Source organism: Heteronotia binoei, chromosome 15 (genome assembly GCF_032191835.1).
Source record: "Heteronotia binoei isolate CCM8104 ecotype False Entrance Well chromosome 15, APGP_CSIRO_Hbin_v1, whole genome shotgun sequence".
Classification (NCBI taxonomy): Eukaryota; Metazoa; Chordata; class Lepidosauria; order Squamata; family Gekkonidae; genus Heteronotia; species Heteronotia binoei.
The window spans coordinates 26,418,002-26,438,124 of record NC_083237.1 but is presented as its reverse complement, the minus strand read 5'-3'; the positions used below and the strand labels follow the sequence as shown (position 1 = coordinate 26,438,124).

Genomic DNA, 20,123 nt, shown 5'->3' with positions numbered 1-20,123 from the left:
GTGGGTGGGAAGGGCAGTGTGATGACGTCCCTGGTATGATGACATCACTTAGTGACACTCTAGTTTTTTGGACAAACTCTATGGTAAAATTGGGCTCAAACCATAGAGTTTTGCACAAATACTGGAGCTTCACCACATAACATCCCTGAATGATGATGTCACTTCTGTGTGATGATATTATATCAGGGACATCACGTGAGCTTGTGAGTGTTGGGGGTGGGGCTTCCCCCGCTGGCCAGCCTCAGACAGAAGCCTGCAAAATCTGGAGCTCCCATGCTCCCACCTGGAGACAGGCAACCCTATGAGGAGTTTGGGGCAGAGCCTGTGAGAAAAGGTGGAGCCTGGGGAGGGAAGGGACTTCAGTGGTCTATAATGCCTTAGAGCTGCCATTTTCTTCAAGAGAAGTGATCTCTGTAGTCTGGAGATCTGTTGAAATAGCAGATCTCCAGGCCTCACCTGAAGGTTGGCAACTCTAATCCCAAGACTTTGTCATCTTCCCCCCCTGCAGCAGACTAGCATGCATACCTCTGAACTTTTGCATACCTAAGATGTTGAGAAATTGAAATGTTGATAGCAAAGAGAAAATTGTGTTTTCATGGTATAACGGGAGAAAAACACCTTTGTGGCTTTTAAATCTGTTGAGGATAAGCAGATGCAGAGCAAATGAAGGCAGCAATTGACGGGTAATGAAGGGACTTCAATAACATCCCTCTCAGACCATGCAAACCCAGGAGGATCCTGGTGGCACATCCTTCCACATCTCACCTTTCATGTGTTCAGCAGACTGAACAATCCTTACATTTCTACGTGGGCAGATTCTAGCATACAAGCAATGGGGATCCTTGCAAAAATCAGACGCCGCAATTGTGTGGAGAAGCCTACACACAGAACGTGCATGAGGGCTGTTCCAGCAATCTGCTAACTGCATGTAGGCTGGGGGGGGGGGCTTTCTCCTCCCCACACACGTGTTCAGTGTCTCTGCATGGGATGGGATTTACAAAGGGAGCCTTGGAAAGAGAATATGGGGGTTATTAACATGTCTCTCGGTGAAATACTAGAGGGTGTTCCCCCACTTAAGATATAAAGGGGGGGGGACAGTCAGGCAGAATTCTACCCAGCAGCTCACTCCGAAATAAACTGGCTCCTCCTTTCCACCGTTTTGGCCAATGAATGCAAATGCACTATGATGAATGACAAGTATTAGTCCCTTATACAACTGTATTCTATTTTAAATTTATTGCCTTTTAATGCAAGTGTCTTTAAACGTACCAAGCTACCTGTCTTTATGCTCTTACTCTTAGGTTGTACCTCCTCACCCCGTCACCACAAAATATCTGCCTACAGAGTTTCTGTGTTCCCTCAGGGGACAAATCCCACCTGCTTTGCCCCCCCACACACACACAAGAGGCCCATACTGTCTAATAATATCTTGCCTTGAACCCCTCAAAATCCTAAATCTGGTCCTAGTTCTGGGACAGGAAGGTGCCTCTAGAGTTCATGCTCCCAAGAGATTATTAGCAGTTGGCTCAGCAGCTGCAGGAAAGGGCTTTTGCAGTTCCTGCTTTTTCTTTGTACCAGGAACTCCTTTGCATATTAGGCCACACACCCGATGTAGTCAATCCTTCTGGAGCTTACAGTAGACCTGTACTAAGAGCCCTGTAAGCTCTTGTGGGATTGGCTACATCAGGGGTGTGTGGCCTAATATGCAAAGGAGTTTCTGCTACAAAAAAAACCCCCTGGGGCAGGAAGGTGCCTCTAGATTCGATGCTCCCAAGAGGTTATTAGCAGTTGGCTCAGCAACTGAAGGAAAAGGCTTGTGCAGTTCCTGATCAAGTGTTGTAACCATTAAGAAGAGGAGAGGGCATAATACACACAGAAGGTCCCAGGGCCAGTCCCTGGAATCTCCAGGTAAAGGAACTTGGGAAGCAGTTGATGCGAAAAATTCCTGCCTGAGACCTTGGAGAGCTTCTGCTAATCAAAGCAGACAATACTGAGCTTGACAGACCAAGAGCCTGACCAGGTCCAGGTGTTCACAGCATTTCATCTTCCATCTTCTTTTGCAGCCCCATGATGGGACTGTGCTTGTGCAGGCCAGCCGCAAGGAGAGGATTTGTGGATTTGTTTTGCACTCCTTCTGGTGTTTTACTTCACGGGAGGCAAGACCCATTGCCTGGGCTGTCCCTGTTGGTTGTGCTTGTTGTCCTTTGCTGTGGCATCCAAGGTGCTTTTTTAAAAAATGTACAAAATGTAGAACAAAAATGACGCAAAATGTAGAACAAAAATGATGTACATCTATGAGCATGAACTCTGCCTTCTGTGCTTAGGAGAAGCCTACAATGTTGGCGCTTGTTCGAGTTGCCAGTGCTTTACCCTTAGGGTGCAGACAGAAAGAGTGCCTGCAGGGGTGGCCGATAGCTCTCCAGATGTTTTTTGCCTACAACTCCCATCAGCCCCAGCCATTGGCCATGCTGACTGGGGCTGATGGGAGTTGTAGGCAAAAAACATCTGGAGAGCTACCGTTGGCCACCCCTGCCTAGGTTGAAAGCTACACTGAAGGAGAAGGCTTTGTCCTCCCGGGTTCCTTTCAAGGTGACTCCAAGCTCAGGCCCACTCGTCCGCTTCCCTTGGCTTCCATTACTGAACCCTGTTACGGGCCGCCATCAGTCTTTGAAGTTTTTGAGCTAGTAAGAAATGTCCCATTGCTGACCTGTGCAAGCGCAGTCCCAATGTGTGTCTGAATAACAGTGACAGGTAAGTGCAACTCAGTGTGCTCAATGTGACTGCGCTTTTCATACAGCAACTGGGAGTTCATGTGTGGAATATTCCTCTGTTTAGCTAAGTCCCCTGTTCACAGGACACCAGCACATCAGCTTAGGCTGTAACCCATCATCATGGCAACAAATATTCTGTGAGAAAGGAATTATATTTGTATGGAGGAATAGTCAGTCATATAAGCCCTGCCAGCAGTAGTATTGCCCAGACATCTGCCATATCATTAAAAACCAGTCTGTGACCGTACATTGTTACAAGTTGCAAAAATGGACATTTATGAGGCAAAATCCTGGCCATATGGAATTGGAAATCTCTCCGCTTGGGAGCAGGGTCATAAAGTTTGGAGTTCTTGGATGCTGAGATGTCTCTCTTTTTTTCCCTCCCTCCAAACACAGTGCTGGGATTGGCATTGGTTTCTATGGAAACAGTGAGACCAACGATGGCGTGTACCAGGTCACCTATTCGCTGCTGAACGCCAACCACACATTAAGCTCCATCGATACACTGGTGAGTGAGTGCATGTCTTTATTAGAGTGTTAAGAGCTTGTTTGTGCATGCAGGTATCTTGAGATGGTATCCCTGAACTCACTTTAACCTGTGCCTGTGCTCTTCTTACGTATTCCAGAGGTGACAGAGGCTGGAATTAGTTGAGCCAACAATCCCTGGCAGGATTAAGGGTCCTGGACTCCTTTCTTCCTTCAGTGGTACAGCTTATTGGCCATACCCTTAAGCCTAAGGGTCCTCGACTCTTATCTCTTTCCTCCTGGGATATGAATTAGGTCTGGGTCTAGTGCAGGGGTGGCCAAATTACAGTTTGGGAGACACATCTTTCTCTTTCACGCACATTGTGTGCCTCTAGAAGCCCCCACTTCCCCACTGGCTGGCTTGGAGAAAGCATTTCTCTCTTTAAATCACTGCTCCAAGCCAAGCCAGTTGGCAACTCGGAGAATGCATTTAAAGTTTGTTGCTTTCTTTCCACCTCTCCCTCCCTTCCCCATCTTCCTTCCTTCCTTCCTTCCTTCCTTCCTTCCTTCCTTCCTTCCTTCCTTCCTTCCTTCCTTCCTTCCTTCCTTCCTTCCTTCCTTCCTTCCTTCCTTCCTTCCTTCCTTCCTTCCTCCCTCCCTCCCTCCCTCCCTCCCTCCCTCCCTCCCTCCCTCAAACATCTGATGTTTATTCTATGTGGCTCTTACATTAAGCAAGTTTGGCCACCCCTGGTCTAGTGTATATTTAGCATGTTGCAGATATGCCCCTTGAACCTGACTACCAAGTCCTCAAGCAGTGTGCAGATCCTCCATGATGTGAATCAGATGTGAGCTGCAAACTCCCCACTGGGAACTCAGTTCCTGGGTATGCAGGAGCCCAATTCATATTGAGACATTGCCAGGTAGTAAGAGGGTGCTTAAGCCTTTCCCCCACATACATTTCACCTGAAATGCACACAGGTGTGTGCTAGGGCTAGCCCAAGGAATTGGAGCACCCATGGCTAGGGTACCCAAGCTGCTCCTTATCCATCAGGGAGATTGAATGGCAGCACTACCCTCCTTGCTTCCCCTTCCCATCAGGCAGTAGGGAGATGGGAAGCTTGTGCTTGACCCCTCCCCCCCATGCACACCATGTTGAGAAATTGTTGCATGTCCTACCTCTTTCTCCCACCCCCCTCAGCTAGGTGAGGTGGGATGCGGTGGCACCCAACCTCCTTGCCCTCCTCTCAAGAGCTGTGGGGAAGTAGGAAGCCAGCATCTCCCTTCTCCTGGGCAAATCTTGGTGCAGTGAGTGGGTGATGGGACAGATGGTGGGATCGCAACAGGGCTGGTTGGTGCCTCTTCACCACTGGTCTTCTAGGCAATTGCTCAGGGTTACCTAATAGATGGGCCACCCCTGTCCGCATGTATTGATGGGGTTTGTTCAGGTTTCTCCAGCAGACCAGATAGCACACCCAGAGGTATTTCAAGTTGGGATAACAGCACAGGGTAGAGGATTAAGTAGCCTCTCACTGTGCACTGTAGTCCTGATAAAAATTGGACTTCATGTACCTGGGAATTCAGTTCCTAGTAGGGAACTCACAACTCAGCTGATTGAACATCCTTGTGGTTGCGCTGGGGATGATCTGAGGACTTTGTAATGTGTAGTTAGGCCATCCAAGTTTGCTGTGAGCACTAGCATGCAGACCATACTTGTGAATGGAATGGAACAGGCAAGTCACTTGGCAGGGCTGAATATGCAGCATGGAAGGCACAGTGACTGTGTGTGGCATACCTGTAAGTGATCTCAAGCAGGTATCTCCAGGCTGGTGTACAATAGCATGCATGTGCCTTAAAACTGGTGTGGTCTTGAGTAGCATCTAGAAAATGCCCATTTTGGGTTTATGTGAACATATATGAAGCTGCCTTATACTGAATCAGACCCTCGGTCCATCAAAGTCAGAATTGTCTACTCAAACTGGCAGAGGCTCTCCAGGGTCTCAAGCTGAGGTTTTTCACACCTATTTGCCTGGACCCTTTTAGTTGGAGATGCCAGGGATTGAACCTGGGACCTTCTGCTTACCAAGCAGATGCTCTACCACTGAGCCACCATCCCTCCCCAGCAATATGAATACTCAGCTATGTGAAGAATGACGATGCTTTCCACATAATATGCACTAGTGGTTTTTGTTTGTGTGTGTGTGTGTGTGCATGCTTTGGCTTTTATACTCTCAGAGACTCCTTCTTCCTACAACAGTGCATCTATCAAGGAACCTAGCACCTCTGTCATTTCTTCATTTTGCATAGAGTTTGGGGGTGTATCATAGGGAGTAATTCACCTACATCACTGGCCAGATCTGCTATGCTTGTGAACTTCAGATCATTGGCCTTTAAACTGATGGATCAGGGTCCTGACACAACTGGGTCATATTCTGCTTTGAAGTGGATTGCCCGGGTGTCCTTATGGCCATATTTTAATATTGATCGGTAGTGACAGAAAGTACTATCAAGTCACAGCAGACTTATGGTGACCCTGTGGGGTTTTTCAAGGCAAGAAGCATTCAAAGGTGGTTGGGCATTGCCTGCCTCCGCGTCACGACCCTAATATTCCTCAGTGATCTCCCATCCAAATACTAGCCTGGGCTCTCCAGGTCAGGGCTTAATAGCCACTAGGACAAGAAGAGGAAAGTGAGAAACAGAAACAACAGCGAAAGGAAGGGGAAGAATGGAAGGGGAGAGTAGGAGAAGGGAAGGTAAAAAATTAAGAAGTGGTTCTCCTGTTGCAGGCTGGACCACGGCAATGCTGGAAGGATCAATAGCTGTTTGGGGCCTGAGCTTCATTTTTCCAAGCCTGTAAGCTGCTTCGAGTCAGGCATGAAAGGAAAAAAAAGGGGAAATTAAATATTTCACATAAATAAATAGTGACATCCTCTTCCCCCCCCTCCCCCCACATATTCCCATCCTGTTCACAATTGCATAATTCACGGAAGAAAAATGTCTATTGTATTTCTGAAATGACATAAACAGACCATATCCTGGCTATGGCTGTGCAACTTGGACCGTTCCCACTCCACCCACCCACCCTGCAAAACATGAGCCCAAAAGATGGGTCTTTCAGAGAGAGCCATATCATTTTTGATCTCACTGATAAAACTTCTAAAGAAGACGGAGTAAAACCCACAGCTTTACGGAATGTTGGCCATAGGGTTGTAAACAGCGAGCGGCTTTTATCTGGCAAGCGGGTGCATGGCACACAGCGGTGCTTAGCTGATGTCAATATGGAGAACAGTTGCAGCCGTGTGATTCTAGCCCATACGGCTTGAAGCCAAGTTTCTAGCCCTTATGGTTGTGAAATGAAACGCGGAAAGATGTAAACAGTGCCTCGTGAAATCTCAGAAACAAAATGAGCATTTGAACAAGGACTTCCCGGAAATAGAGACTGTGCTCTGCGGAGCTCCTTAAGGACAAAATAATTGCCCTGCTAGATCAGACCGAAGGTTAGCTGAGTTCAGCTTTCTGTCCCTGCGACTGGCCAGATGGCCCTAGAAAGCTTCCAAGCAGGGCAAAGTGGAGACAGCCGTTCTGTTTGTCCCCAACATCCGTTAATCAGAGGTATCCTGCCTCGGATCAGGAATGTGCCCATTTCTAGCCGTTATAGCTAATCACCCTTAATAAACCTGCCATGTCCTGTCCTTCCTTTGGCTAAGAGAAGTCCCGGGCCGGATCTAGGGGGGGCAGAGGGGGGTGCTTGCCCCAGGGGTGACAGAGAGGGGTTGCCAAATTGGACATGGAGTCCATTGTATTCTACGGGACCATAAGACAAAATGGCCCAAAAGGGAGCATCATTTTTTAATTTTGCCCCCCCTCAAAAAACATGTAGATCCGGTTCTGGAGAAATCCTTACATGGAATAAGCATTCACTGTGCAAATGTACATTTGAGCACATCATGATGTTTGCATCCCCTCCTCCTCTAAGCTGTGGAGCCTTGTGAGCAAAAATTCTACTTTGTGAGCTACTGGCATTAGAGTTGTGAACTGCTGGCATTAAAGTTGTGAGCTACTGTGTAAATTAGTTTGCTCTAGCGCCATTTTTTCCTGAGCTGAGGCAAAAATGTGTAAACTGGAGGCTAAAAAATTGTAAGCTAGCTCATACTAACTCAGCTTGAAGGGAACACGGGTCGTATGGTGACTGGTGTGTGGAGAACTAGTTCTTGAGTTCCCGCTGGGCCCTGAAGCGCTGTGTAAAATGAAGGATGCAGCACGTGTATGTTCCATCGGCCATGGGTACCTAGATACATGCCTGCTACATGTGGCTCCTATGGCCTTCCCACACCAGAACTAGTTTGTATATATACCAGAATTGTGACACCCCCCCATCCCTCTCCCCCAGGTCTCGGAGACAGTAGAGCTACTTTCAGCAACTGTGCGTGGGGACCTGACCCAGCTCGAGGAGACATTGTCGCCACGGACTGACTTGGTGGCTGTGGTCCGTAACACTCGCCGCCAGGCCGAGACAGTGGCGCAGACCCTAGATGGGGTCCCTTTCTGGGGGGAAACACGTGGTGGGCCTAGCTTCCTGGCAGAACAAGTTGGCTACCTGGAGGACTACAGGTGAGAAGGAGGGTGGGTGTCTGAGGAAGACTGTGAGGATGGAGCAGCGTGGGGGAATTGTGAGGATGGAGCGGCATGAGGGGAACTGAGAATGAAGCAGTGTGAGGGGGACTGTGAGGTGGAGCAGCATGAGGGAAACTGTGAGGATGGAGCGGCATGAAGGCAACTGAGAATGAAGCAGTGTGAGGGGGACTGTGAGGTGGAGCAGCATGAGGGAAACTGAGGATGGAGCGGCATGAGGGGAACTGAGAATGAAGCAGTGTGAGGGGGACTGTGAGGTGGAGCAGCATGAAGGAAACTTAGAGGATGGAGCGGCATGAGGGGAACTGAGAATGAAGCAGTGTGAGGGGGACTGTGAGGTGGAGCAGCATGAGGGAAACTGAGGATGGAGCGGCATGAGGGGAACTGAGAATGAAGCAGTGTGAGGGGGACTGTGAGGTGGAGCAGCATGAGGGAAACTGAGGATGGAGCGGCATGAGGGGAACTGAGAATGAAGCAGTGTGAGGGGGACTGTGAGGTGGAGCAGCATGAGGAAAACTGAGGATGGAGCGGCATGAGGGGAACTGAGAATGAAGCAGTGTGAGGGGGACTGTGAGGTGGAGCAGCATGAAGGAAACTTAGAGGATGGAGCGGCATGAGGGGAACTGAGAATGAAGCAGTGTGAGGGGGACTGTGAGGTGGAGCAGCATGAGGGAAACTGTGAGGATGGAGCAGCATGAGGGGAACTGAGAATGAAGCAGTGTGAGGAGGACTGAGGTGGAGCAGCATGAAGGAAACTTAGAGGATGGAGCGACATGAGGGGAACTGAGAATGAAGCAGTGTGAGGGGGACTGTGAGGTGGAGCAGCATGAGGGAAACTGAGGATGGAGCGGCATGAGGGGAACTGAGAATGAAGCAGTGTGAGGGGGACTGTGAGGTGGAGCAGCATGAGGGAAACTGAGGATGGAGCGGCATGAGGGGAACTGAGAATGAAGCAGTGTGAGGGGGACTGTGAGGTGGAGCAGCATGAAGGAAACTTAGAGGATGGAGCGGCATGAGGGGAACTGAGAATGAAGCAGTGTGAGGGGGACTGTGAGGTGGAGCAGCATGAGGGAAACTGTGAGGATGGAGCAGCATGAGGGGAACTGAGAATGAAGCAGTGTGAGGAGGACTGAGGTGGAGCAGCATGAAGGAAACTTAGAGGATGGAGCGACATGAGGGGAACTGAGAATGAAGCAGTGTGATGGGGACTGTGAGATAGAGCAGCATGAGGGAAACCGTGAGGATGGAGCGACATATGGGGAACTGAGAATGAAGCAGTGTGAGGGGGACTGTGAAGTGGAGCAGGATGAGGGAAACTGAGGATGGAGCGGCATGAGGGGAACTAATGAAGCAGTGTGAGGAGGACTGAAGTGGAGCAGCTTGAGGGGAGCTGATGAGGATGCAGTAGTGGGGTAAACTGTGAGGATGGAGTGGCTTGAGGGGAACTGTAAGGATGGAATAGCATGAAGGGAACTGAGAATGGAGCAGTGTGAGGGGAACCATGAGGCTAGAGCAGCATGAGGGGAACTGTGAGGATGGAGCATTGTGAGGGGAACTGTGAGGATGGAGTAGCATGAGGGGGGCTGTGTGGATGGAGCAGTGTGAGGGGAACTGTAAGGTTACAGCATCATCTGGGGTACTGCCCAAATATTAGGATTAGTGGGGGAAAGGAGAAGGAAGGAAGGAGGAAATAGAGTAATTTAGGGACAGACTGATATGAGTAAAGTATGGCGAAGAAGAGGCGTGTAACATTCTAGTAAGAGAGATTAATGGGGCAGCTATAGAACAAAGCAAGAGAACAAAGTTTGAGTCCATTGGCGCCTTTATGACCAACAAAGTTTAATTCTGGATATAAGCTTTTGTGTGTGTGCCCAGAATAACACTTTGTTGGTCTTAAAGGCGCCACTGGACTCAAACTTTATTCTAGTAAGCGGTTCGTCACAGATAGATGGATGGATGGATGACTGTTAGGCAGACCATTTCATTTTCATTTTCATTTTATTTAGTTTTAGTTTATATCCCGCCCTTCCCACCAAAGCGGCTCATGGCGGCTCACAGCACAAAAGTTCTAACATAGGACCAGTCAGGGAACAGTGAATGGGAGTGAAGAAATGGGCAGTGTGGTCCTCACTCCTTTGCTTTCTGGCTCTCCCAGGTGGCTGGCCTACATCCTGCTGTTGCTGCTGGACCTCATCATCTGCCTCTTCACCTTGCTGGGGCTGGCGAAGCAGATCAAGTGGCTGGTAATCGTGTGAGTGCGCCATCTGGTGGGCACATCTGGGCACTGCTGCACTGGGACAGTGGCTGGGAATGCTTGGGAGTTTGGGGGAGGGAGGGGCACTAGATGGGACCGTTGCACCCATAAGAGGTTCAAAAGGATTTTTTTTTTTACGCGCTGCAAAAATTGTTGAACCAGAGGAAGAAGACCACCAGCTACTTTCAGGGGTGTTTTAGGGGTTCAGTTTAGGTTTTTTCCCCTTTTTCTTTTTTAGGGGAATGTTTAGTGCCAAACAGAGCTATGTATAAAAATATGTTACACAGTCCCTGAGCGGTGAGAATTTCAAGGGACGCACTCCTGGATTTCGTTTCTTTTGCAGATTTAAGGCATCTTTGTCATAATTACTTTATTTGAAAGATGTGCAATCAGAGCCTATGTGGAGCGCAGACACCCCCCCACCCCTGCAACCTCCCCTCCCCATGGTACAGCAGCCTTTTATCAGCTCCTCCAAGAGAAAGTAGGAGCCAACGTGCACAGGATGCTAGAGTATGGGGAATGGCTGTGTGTTGGTGAGGGGAGGGGAAGATAGATTAAGACTGTGTTGCTGGAGAAGACAGAGTTAACTCTTTCCCTCCCAAGTTCTAATAATGCTTCTGTGGTTGAAAATGCCCCCTCTTCTGAGGTTCCTTTAGGGGAAAAAGCAGGTATTTGTACTGTGTATATGTCAGTCAGTCACTCACCTTTATTAGCATGCACAAACACTACAAACAGTGGTGTAAGAGAGAGGAGCTGTGTGTGTCATGCCACTGCTAGTGGTGAAAAGCACTGTCAAGTCCCAGCCAACCTATGCTGAGCCAATAGGGCTTTCAAGGCAAGAGATGTCCAGTGGTAGTTGGCCATTGCCTGCCTCTGTGTCACCACTAACTGATAATTCCTTGGAGGTCTCCCATCTAAATACTAGCCAGGGCTGACTGGCTTCCTTTGAGAGCTAAAATCAGCCCGGCAGGAGGGATTTTCAGTCATGGAAATGGTGTAGTGGAGAGGAAAGAGGGAAACCTTTCTTTCCCCAGAATCACATTTCACCCCTGTCAGCTGTTCCTTTGCAGGGGAGGGGGAAACATTTGAGGAGATCCCCTGCCAGATCCCTAACATTACCTGTAGTTTGGCCCCAAAACCTCAAGGGGCTGCATCTCCTGCCACCTCTCCCTCTCTGCCTCCCCCTCCCCCCTGTGCCCATCTTCCAAATAATCAGCCTCTTTTGCTCATACATGAGAGCCAGTTTGGTGTAGTGGTTAAGTGTGCGGACTCTTCTCTGGGAGAACCAGGTTTGATTCCCCACTCTTTCACTTGCACTGCTGGAATAGCCTTGGGTTAGCCATAGCTCTCGCAAGAATTGTCCTTGAAAGGGCAGCTTCTGTGAAAGACCTCTCAGCCTCACCCACCTCACAGAGTGTCTGTTGTTGAGGAAGAAGATAAAGGAGATTGTAAGCCGCTCTGAGTCTCTGATTCAGAGAGAAGGGCAGGGTATAAATCTGCAGTTCTTCTTCTTCTTCTTCTTCTACTACTACTACTACTCATACATAATCACTACAGCTTCCAGCTCTGAGGCTCAATTGAATACATGGTGCTGCCTTCCAGTGAGTCAGACCATTGGTCTATCAGGGTCGATGTCTCATCCTCTGACTGGCAGGGGCTCTCCAGAGTCTGGGGTTCATGTTTTTCACACCCCTGGCTACCTGGTTCCTTTCTAGCCAGAGAGGGCCTCCTGCATGCAAAGCAAGTGTTCTGCCGCTGAACCAGAGACTCACCCCACCCCCATAGAATTGCTCATTCAAAGGAACACCCACAGCCATTAAGAAACATTAACCTCCTTTTGCCAGCTCCTGGATTCTAATCAGGCACCGCTCTAAGGCAAAACCATAGTGACAGACCCATTCATCGACATCAGACAGCGGCCTGGAAACAGATTAAATTAATTTAGCAAAGCCAGGGAGATTGTGTTATTGCCAATTACTGCTTTTGTGAATGGCGGCTGGACATACCTTGCATATGTCTGAGTGGTGCATAAAAATGTCACAGATCTTACCTCATGCATCCCATGGCCCTTTAACCCAGCTTTTTATACATTTATATTTACACTTTTCTGGGAGGGGGATTCTTCGCTTAGACCTACTTATGACTATATCCACCAATATATCCACCAACTGAGGATATGCTTCACCAACATAACAACGCAGCCTCTAGTTTAGCAAAGCTTCAGCCACAGAACATTTGCGAAGGTGTCACAAGACTCCTTTGTGGTCTTTCCGCAATTGGCCAGCATGGCCGTCCCTCTGAGTTTTGCCATGACATGCCCCACCCATAGGCACAGCTGTAGTTTAGAAGGACTAGGTGGCATCTGAATCCAGAAGGAGCAGTGCAATAGTGGAGAAAAAATACATCTTCTGGAAATCATCCAACCACCTCAGGAAAAAAGGTGACACAGCCTTGAGCAGGGAGCCGTGGCTCAGTAATAGTTTCCATTCAGAACCAGGGTCGGTTCTGTCATCCCAGTCAAGGTACACTCATTGCCTCTTTCCACAGGGCTGTTGATGGGGTCAGAGCAGCTGCACCAGGGGTGGAATTCTATCAGGAGCTCCTTTGCATATTAGGCCACACCCCCTGATGTAGCCAATCCTCCAGGAGCTTACAGAAAAGAGCCTTGTAAGCTCTTGGAGGATTGGCTACATCGGGGTGTGGCCTAATATGCAAAGGAGCTCTTGATAGAATTCTACCCCTGAGCTGCACCACGTCAGGAAGTGGAGCCTGTTGTCTCCCATGCCAGTGAGGGCTGAGGAGATGAGATGAGTCCCTGCCCGGTTTTGGTAGCTTGGCCGGAGAACTGGCCCTGCCCAGATGGTCCTGGGTTCAGTCTCATGTAACACCTGTCTGAGACCCTGGGGAGCCACTGTCAGGCAGAGTAGTCAGTAGTCAGTTAGATGGACTAGTGGTTTGGCTCGATCAGGGCTTTTTTTGTAGCTGGAACTCCTTTGCATATTAGGCCACACACCCCTGATGTAGCCAATCCTCCTGAGCTTACAGTAGGCACTGGAATAAGAGCCCTGTAAGTTCTTGGGGGATTGGCTACATCAGGGGTGTGTGGCCTAATATGCAAAGGAGTTCCTGTTACAAAAAAAGCCCTGTTGATACCAAGTAAGGTTACCTGACTGTTTCATCCCCCCAACACCCCATTTTAGTTTTGTTTCTCCCTTGTGCAAAATGACCCATGGTTCTTTCTTTTCCTTTCTTTTTGGTTTTCTTGCATTGCATTATTTGCCAGAACATGTCCATGGTTTTCAGCGTTATTTTTGCATCAGTAAATCAGCCTTATACACATATCATCCATGTAAATGACAATGTATACAGAAATGCATACATTATGCAGATCTACAAAAACCAGTAGCAAAAAGTGGCGATACGAAACCACTGACAGAAATATAAACGGATATAAGAAGAGATGAAATGGAATAGGGAAAGCATGCTGATCCCTTGACTAAAGGCAAGGTGCTCTGTGCTCACTCAGGTACCTTTCTTTCTTCCAACAGGATGACTGTGATGAGTTTCCTAGTTCTCATCCTGAGCTGGGGCTCCATGGGGTTGGAGACAGCAGCAGCCGTGGTGAGTAAGGGGCTTGGGGTGGAGGTACAGATCAGTAGATCTGGGCTGATGAAATCCAAAGCTGGGAGAAGGAAAGGAGGAATGGGTACAATTTAGAGTAGGGGTGGACAAACTTGCTTAATGTAAGAGCCACAAAATATAGATGCCAGTTGTTTGAGAGCCGCAAGACATGAACATCATGGAAGGAAGGAAGCAGGCAACTTTAACTTTAAATGCATTCTCCAAGTCACTGGCTGGCTTGGTGAAGTGATTTAAAGAGAGAAATGCCTTCTCCAAGCTAGCTGAATGGGTAGTGGGGGCTTTGAGAGCCACACAAGATGTGTGAAAGAGCCACATGTGGCTCCCGAGCTGCAGTTTGGCCACCCCTGATCTAGAGCTAGCCTGGCCATACAAACAGACTATGCAGCTACCTGGAGCAGCACAGCGGAAGGGTGGGGAGCCTCCTCCTGACCTAGCTGGCTTCTCCCACAGCCCAGAATCCCCTGGGACTTCCTCCTTCTATATTTTCCATTCCCGAAAGGATGCCCTCTTAGAGATGCACAAAACATCAGCTACCTCTAAGGTGGTAAGGACTGTAATGGGTGCTGAGGATTGCAGCCTATTCTTTTCAAGGCAGAGTTCCAATCCAGTGTTGCAATTTCAGACTCTGGACCCAATATTCTCGCCACCTCCCCTCCTAGTGATAATGTGTACTTCAGTGACAAAGCTGCATTCTGCTTCGGGAGCCAAATTCTGCTTAGGAAATTCCTGGGAGATTTGTGGGCCATCCCAGAGAAGGACAGAATCTGGAGAGGGAAGGGAACTTAGCAAGGGTGTGATGTCACTCTAGGATGTCTGTTTCTACTAGACACTATGGTATACCTTGGAGTTTCTTTAGGGTTGCCAAGTCCACACTGGCTGCCAGTGGGGGAGTTTTTTTCATGCGTGCATAGCACACACAGCACATTGTCATCATTCAGAAGTGATGTGTTGCGCAGGGACGCTCCAGGAAATTGCAAAAAATTCTATGGTTTCAAGTGGGGATGCTCTAGCAATTGAGGAGACTCTATGGTACCATAGAGTTCCTCCCAAATTGCTAGAGCATCCCCACTGGAAACCATAATTTTCTGCAATTTCCTAGAGCATCCCCATGCGATATGCCCAGCACAATACATCACTTCCGGGTGACATCATCACTCCACATGTTGACAGACTTGGGGGGCAGGGATCCCCCCCAGCAGCCTCCTCCCTGCCAGCAGGTTGGGGCCCACCAAACCAGGGGATCCCCCACCCCTGGTGGGAACTTGGCAGCCATATTTCTCCTCCAGTGCTCCCATTTCCTCCAGGGAATCATAATGCTCTGTAGTCCAGAGATCAGTTGTTTCATTTCCATTTCCATACCTTTATTGGCATTAACAGAGATCAGTTGTAATTCCATGAGAATTCCAGGCTTCGCCTGGAGGTTGTTGGCACCTCGAATGAACCTGTGAGGGCCTGCACCTCCACCCCAAAGTCCCACTCTAATGGCACCAGTGTCCCCAAGCCTTATAACCACTGTGAGAAACCTCTGCTGCATTTTCAGCCACTACATCTTTGTGTTAAGATGCTCTGAACTGCTGTGTTCTTGCCCATCCTGCAGATGTCAAAAGCACAGGAACCTCTGGCAGACAAAAAGAGGGCCACCTTATGATGTCTGAAGGACTGACTGGGTGGCCTTGGTGGAAAGTCTGTCCCTGCTCTCTGAAGCACGTTAATTTAATTGCTGGCATTTCCAGCCAGAGTTACAGTCCCCTTCCCATCATCACATCCCTCTGCACACAAACACACACACTCTTCTCACTTAGTTCTAATTAGCAGGCACTCCATAGTCTCTGTGTACTTTCCAGTGGCCTTGATTAATGTTCTGTTCCCTCCACAATGGGCACAGCCCTTTTGAGGGACCTCGGTTCCATACTGCATCCGCACAAACTCACCACAAGCCCTGTTCCAACACCACTTGCTGGCACTTCCCAGTCCCAGCTGTCACACCTGCATAATGCACAGGGGTCTCCCCACCCACCCCTCCTTTAAAGCTCTTTCAGGGCTCCCCCCCTTTCTTTCCCCCAGCCCTGCTGCATTGCTACAGCACAACTCCATAAAAAACATGAAAAAGCTTCTCAAAGGTCCAAAAATGGGGAAAGGAATGTAGAGTTTAGCGCCACCTTTTTGAAGACGGATAGGGCTTGGCTCTGTACCCCTCCTCGTTACCAGACAGACAATCTGTCCACATGCAACATCCCACTGTTTCCTCTTTTGGTAGGGTTGCGGGGGACTGTTTTCGCATGCGTGGAGTGATGATGTCACTTGCAAGTAACGTCATCGCACTGGCGATATTGCGTGCTGGCCTCTCTAGGGGCTTCCAGAAAAACTATGGTTTTCCCAGATGCTCTAGCGATTTGGGAGGGAAAACTCTTTGGTACAATAGAATTGCCAACCTCCAGGTGGTGGCTGGAAGTGACCCGCTAGTGCAACTGATCTCCAGGTAACAGGGATCAGCTCACCTGGGAAAAAACCCCACCTTCTGCAGGCTTCACCCCCCCCCCCCAAAAAAAAATCTCCAGGTATTTCCCTATGCAGAACTGACAACCCTAAGTTATACAACCACCTTGGGTATAACATCGTCTGGATGCTCCCCTTTATTGTGGGGTCTTCCTGCTATCTGTGCAGGTGCAGTCCCCCTGTGGGGCAACCCAAGGCAGCCCTGTGTATGGTTCAAACCCATAAACACCCAGCTATTTTTTTTTCCCTTTCCACTTTAGAAACACCCTTTCCCTCAAAACACAGTTTGTCCCCTTGCTTTTGGCCATCCAGAGAGCTGATGAATTATTTTCTTCTCCAAGGCAGTGGGTGGTGGATAAAACTGAGTGGCCTTCCTAACATGGTGATGACAGACCATTTGACCTGCTGGGGCTTATTGATTTTTATGGTTGATTTGATTTCTTCTTTAGAGATATTATTTATTGCTGTTCTTACGACTGACTGTTACTATGCTACTGCTATGTTGTTCATATTGCTTTTGTATTATTTTGTAAAATATCCCCTTTGCCTGGTGCTTGCACAAGGTTTACCTTAAGCCATGCTGCATGCCACTTTTAGTAGGAAGGCAAGGGATATATCTTCTCCATAAATAAATACCTTGTGTTCACCCCAGGCTGCTTCACTTCTGACCATGACCTGATTTTAAAAAATGTAATTAAATAATAATTATCTCAGTCTCATGTGCCAGCCACTTAGCATTTATTTGTTTATATTTATTTATTTATTCTGTCTGCAGTCTTTCTTGCTAAGAGTCAAGTTAGGCTACAGAATTTTAAAGCAATGCAATAATACACAGTATAAGACGTACAATCAACAATGTAAAACTGTATCACAAAATTAGAAGACAGTGCAATTTTTTTTTAAAGTATAAGACATGTTACATCAGAAACAGTGGTTCTCGGTTCTGGACCCTTTCCTCTTAAACCACAATGTCCCAAAGATATACTACCCTCTGCCATTTCATTTCATTACGGTGTCTATCAGATGGACCCACCACTGTCTGTTCAGGGGACTCTGCCTTCTTGACCATGCAGACCTAGATAGAGTTACTCCAGTCTAACCTTATTGAAGGAAGTGGGTTTAGATTGGAGCAGTTCTGCAGGGTATTGCACTGATTGTTGCTTGGTTTTGCTTAGATGCTGGTAACAACAGAATGCAATGAAAGAGACATGTGTTTCTCCTCCTCTTCCTCCCCCCGCCCTTTCAGGGACTGAGTGATTTCTGCTTTGAACCAGATGGCTATGTGATGAACACAACCCAAGCCAGAACTGGACTCAGCCCAGGTAGGATCAGAGCTGCCATGAATGGGCATGATGGGTTTCCACCTGAGTAGAGGAGGGCCAGCTTTTGAAGCAGCCCCTGGAAACTGCATTTTCAGCAGTGGCTCAAGCTGTGCAGGCATCAGCATGTCGATCTCCATGCCCTCACATGCTTTGCTGGCATCTGCTGTTGGCAAAACCCCAGGAGCAGGAATTTTCTTTTTCATGGTGGTCAGTTAACAGTTTGACTCAGGAGTTTGGGGTTCAAATTTTGCTCCACTATCTGGCCTCAGGAGAATCTCCATGAAGCTTGTTAACGTAACCATGCAAAGATTACTAACACCCTTGCTTCCAAGAACAGATATTCAGGGCACTGCTTGGTTCATTTCCTAGATTGCTGCACTCTTCTGGGGGCCTGAGAGGTTCTGTGCTAACAGAAATATAAAGATGGGGGCAAAGCAGTACCAGTTGAATGCCTGCCCTGGCATATACTTGTCAAAAGTACAAAGCCTGTGTGTGTGCTTGTGCATGCACGCAGGGGCTGGGAGGAGGCTTAGAACTCTCTATTGCCTGTGTAGCATCAGTGGAAAATGCCCATTGGCTAAACAAGCACCAGATCTTAGAAAACCCAACCTGGATAGCCCAGGCTGGCCCAGTCTCATCAGATCACGGAAGCTAAGCAGGGTCAGCCCTATTTGGTTCACAAACCACCTCTGAGCTTCTGTTGCCCTGAAAACCAGAGGGGGTCTCCATAAATCACCAGAGACTTGATGCCCCCCCCCCAAAAAAGATCTTAGAAGTGAGAGGGGGATTATGTCAGCTCAGATGGATACAGTGTCTGATTTTTTTTTCTCTTCCTCCTAACTGCAGAAATCCTGCAATACTACTTAACCTGCAGCCAAGATGTCTTTAACCCTTTCCATCAGGTAGGCAATCTCATTTGCCCCCTTAGAAAGTGTGGCCTGTATGAGGGGAACAATTCTGTGCCAAGGTAGCCCTCAAAATCTGCATCTTGGATCAGTTGTGAAAACCAGGCCAGTGTTCAGTCAGTCACTTTCTGTGCATCATCCATTCTGTTTTCATTCGTCACATGGAGGGCCGAGGATGATTCAGATTGCCAAAGCTTTGCCAACACATTTTCAAGCCCACCTCCACAGCTGTAGGGACTACAAACTTACTTTTGCGATTTAAAACAAAATCAAGGTTGGCCTTCTCAGCACTCTGGATTGAGCTCCAGGTTTTGTATTTGATCTAATCATAAAATAGCAAAATAAATGTATATATTTATATAACAAGGTGAGCTGTCACTCACAAAAGCTTGTACCTTAAAATTTTTGTTGGTCTTCAACATGCTTCAGTTTTGTTCTGCTGCTACAAACTGCTTCCCGTCTGAAACTATGCACCTTTTGGATAAAGTGGATTGCACATTGGGCTAAATAGACAAGTAGCCAAATTAAATAACTTTTATTTATCAGTGACACTTTTCCATAACTTTGATTGATACTGGACTAATTCGACCTCTCTTTCAGTTTCCCTCTGTATAAAATCTGTTTGATTCTACTCAGATGCTTGGTAAATAATAATTTAGAAGTCAATTGTTGTCAAGATACTTTTAAAAAGACTGTTAATATTGTTGAATTTGCTATCTTATGCTTGATTTGATATGTTATGAACCCTAAAGTAAATAAATTGTCATGAGCAGGGCTTTTTTGTAGTGTATCAGGCCAAACCCCCTGATGTAGCCAATCCTCCAAGAGCTTACAGGGCTCTTCTTACAGGGCCTACTGTAAGCTCCAGGAGGATTGGCTATATCAGGGAGTGTGGCCTAATGTGCGAAGGAGTTCCGGCTACAAAAAAAACTCTGGTCAGGAGGCAAAAGGGAATAGAATCTAGTCCTGCTGTTATGTGGTGTGACAGTGAAGATTCAGGACCGTAGAAGTTCCACGGGCTATTTGCATGTATAGTTTTCCAACCACAGTGCTTTGTATTTCTCCCATCATCCTCTGCACAATGGATACAGAAGCTCACGATGTGTCAGAGGGCACTGTCCAACATACACTCCCAGCTGTACGGATTGGAGAGAGAAGCCGTCCCACAATTCCCAGCCGCTGAGGTCAGTAGGGATATGCACAGGAGGATCCTGGGAGCCAGGACATTTGGAAAGGGAATTGGATGGGGCTGGGATGAGAGAACATACCTGGGAAGTTCTCTTCTCATGACTTTTCTGAATTGCAGAGGAGCATCTTGGCCATCCAGAGCACTTTGAACACCACAGAAAGCAATTTCCATCACCTTGTTGCTCTGCTCAACTGCCGGGGACTTCACAAGGTACATGCCATGTTCTTCTTCCTCCATAAACAGGTGGACCACCTCTGATGGGGCCACTGAGCTGCTTTCCCTCTCCTCTTCCTGTCACCATGGCCACCTGCACCTTCTCCAGCAGCAGGGCTTTTTTTTGTAGCAGGAACTCCTTACAGCTTACTCCTTACTCCTTAGAGCTTACAGGGCTCAGGGCCTACTGTAAGCTCTAAGAGGACTGACTAAATCAGGGGTGTGTGGTCTAATATG

The 20,123-nt window shown here is 48.0% G+C and overlaps 1 protein-coding gene across 2 annotated transcripts in view; it reads left to right on the top strand.

Annotated features, from left to right (window-relative positions):
• The window catches only part of TTYH1 (tweety family member 1), an 82,224-nt gene that overhangs the window by 49,993 nt on the left and 12,108 nt on the right, over positions 1 to 20,123 (top strand). For both annotated transcript variants that reach the window (XM_060256038.1, XM_060256039.1), the window contains exons 3-10: positions 3,168 to 3,279; positions 7,624 to 7,844; positions 10,021 to 10,116; positions 13,668 to 13,740; positions 17,504 to 17,579; positions 18,426 to 18,481; positions 19,576 to 19,668; positions 19,791 to 19,883. In XM_060256038.1, coding sequence (XP_060112021.1) covers positions 3,168 to 3,279; positions 7,624 to 7,844; positions 10,021 to 10,116; positions 13,668 to 13,740; positions 17,504 to 17,579; positions 18,426 to 18,481; positions 19,576 to 19,668; positions 19,791 to 19,883 — 820 coding nt within the window. The remainder of the gene's footprint in view (positions 1 to 3,167; positions 3,280 to 7,623; positions 7,845 to 10,020; positions 10,117 to 13,667; positions 13,741 to 17,503; positions 17,580 to 18,425; positions 18,482 to 19,575; positions 19,669 to 19,790; positions 19,884 to 20,123) is intronic.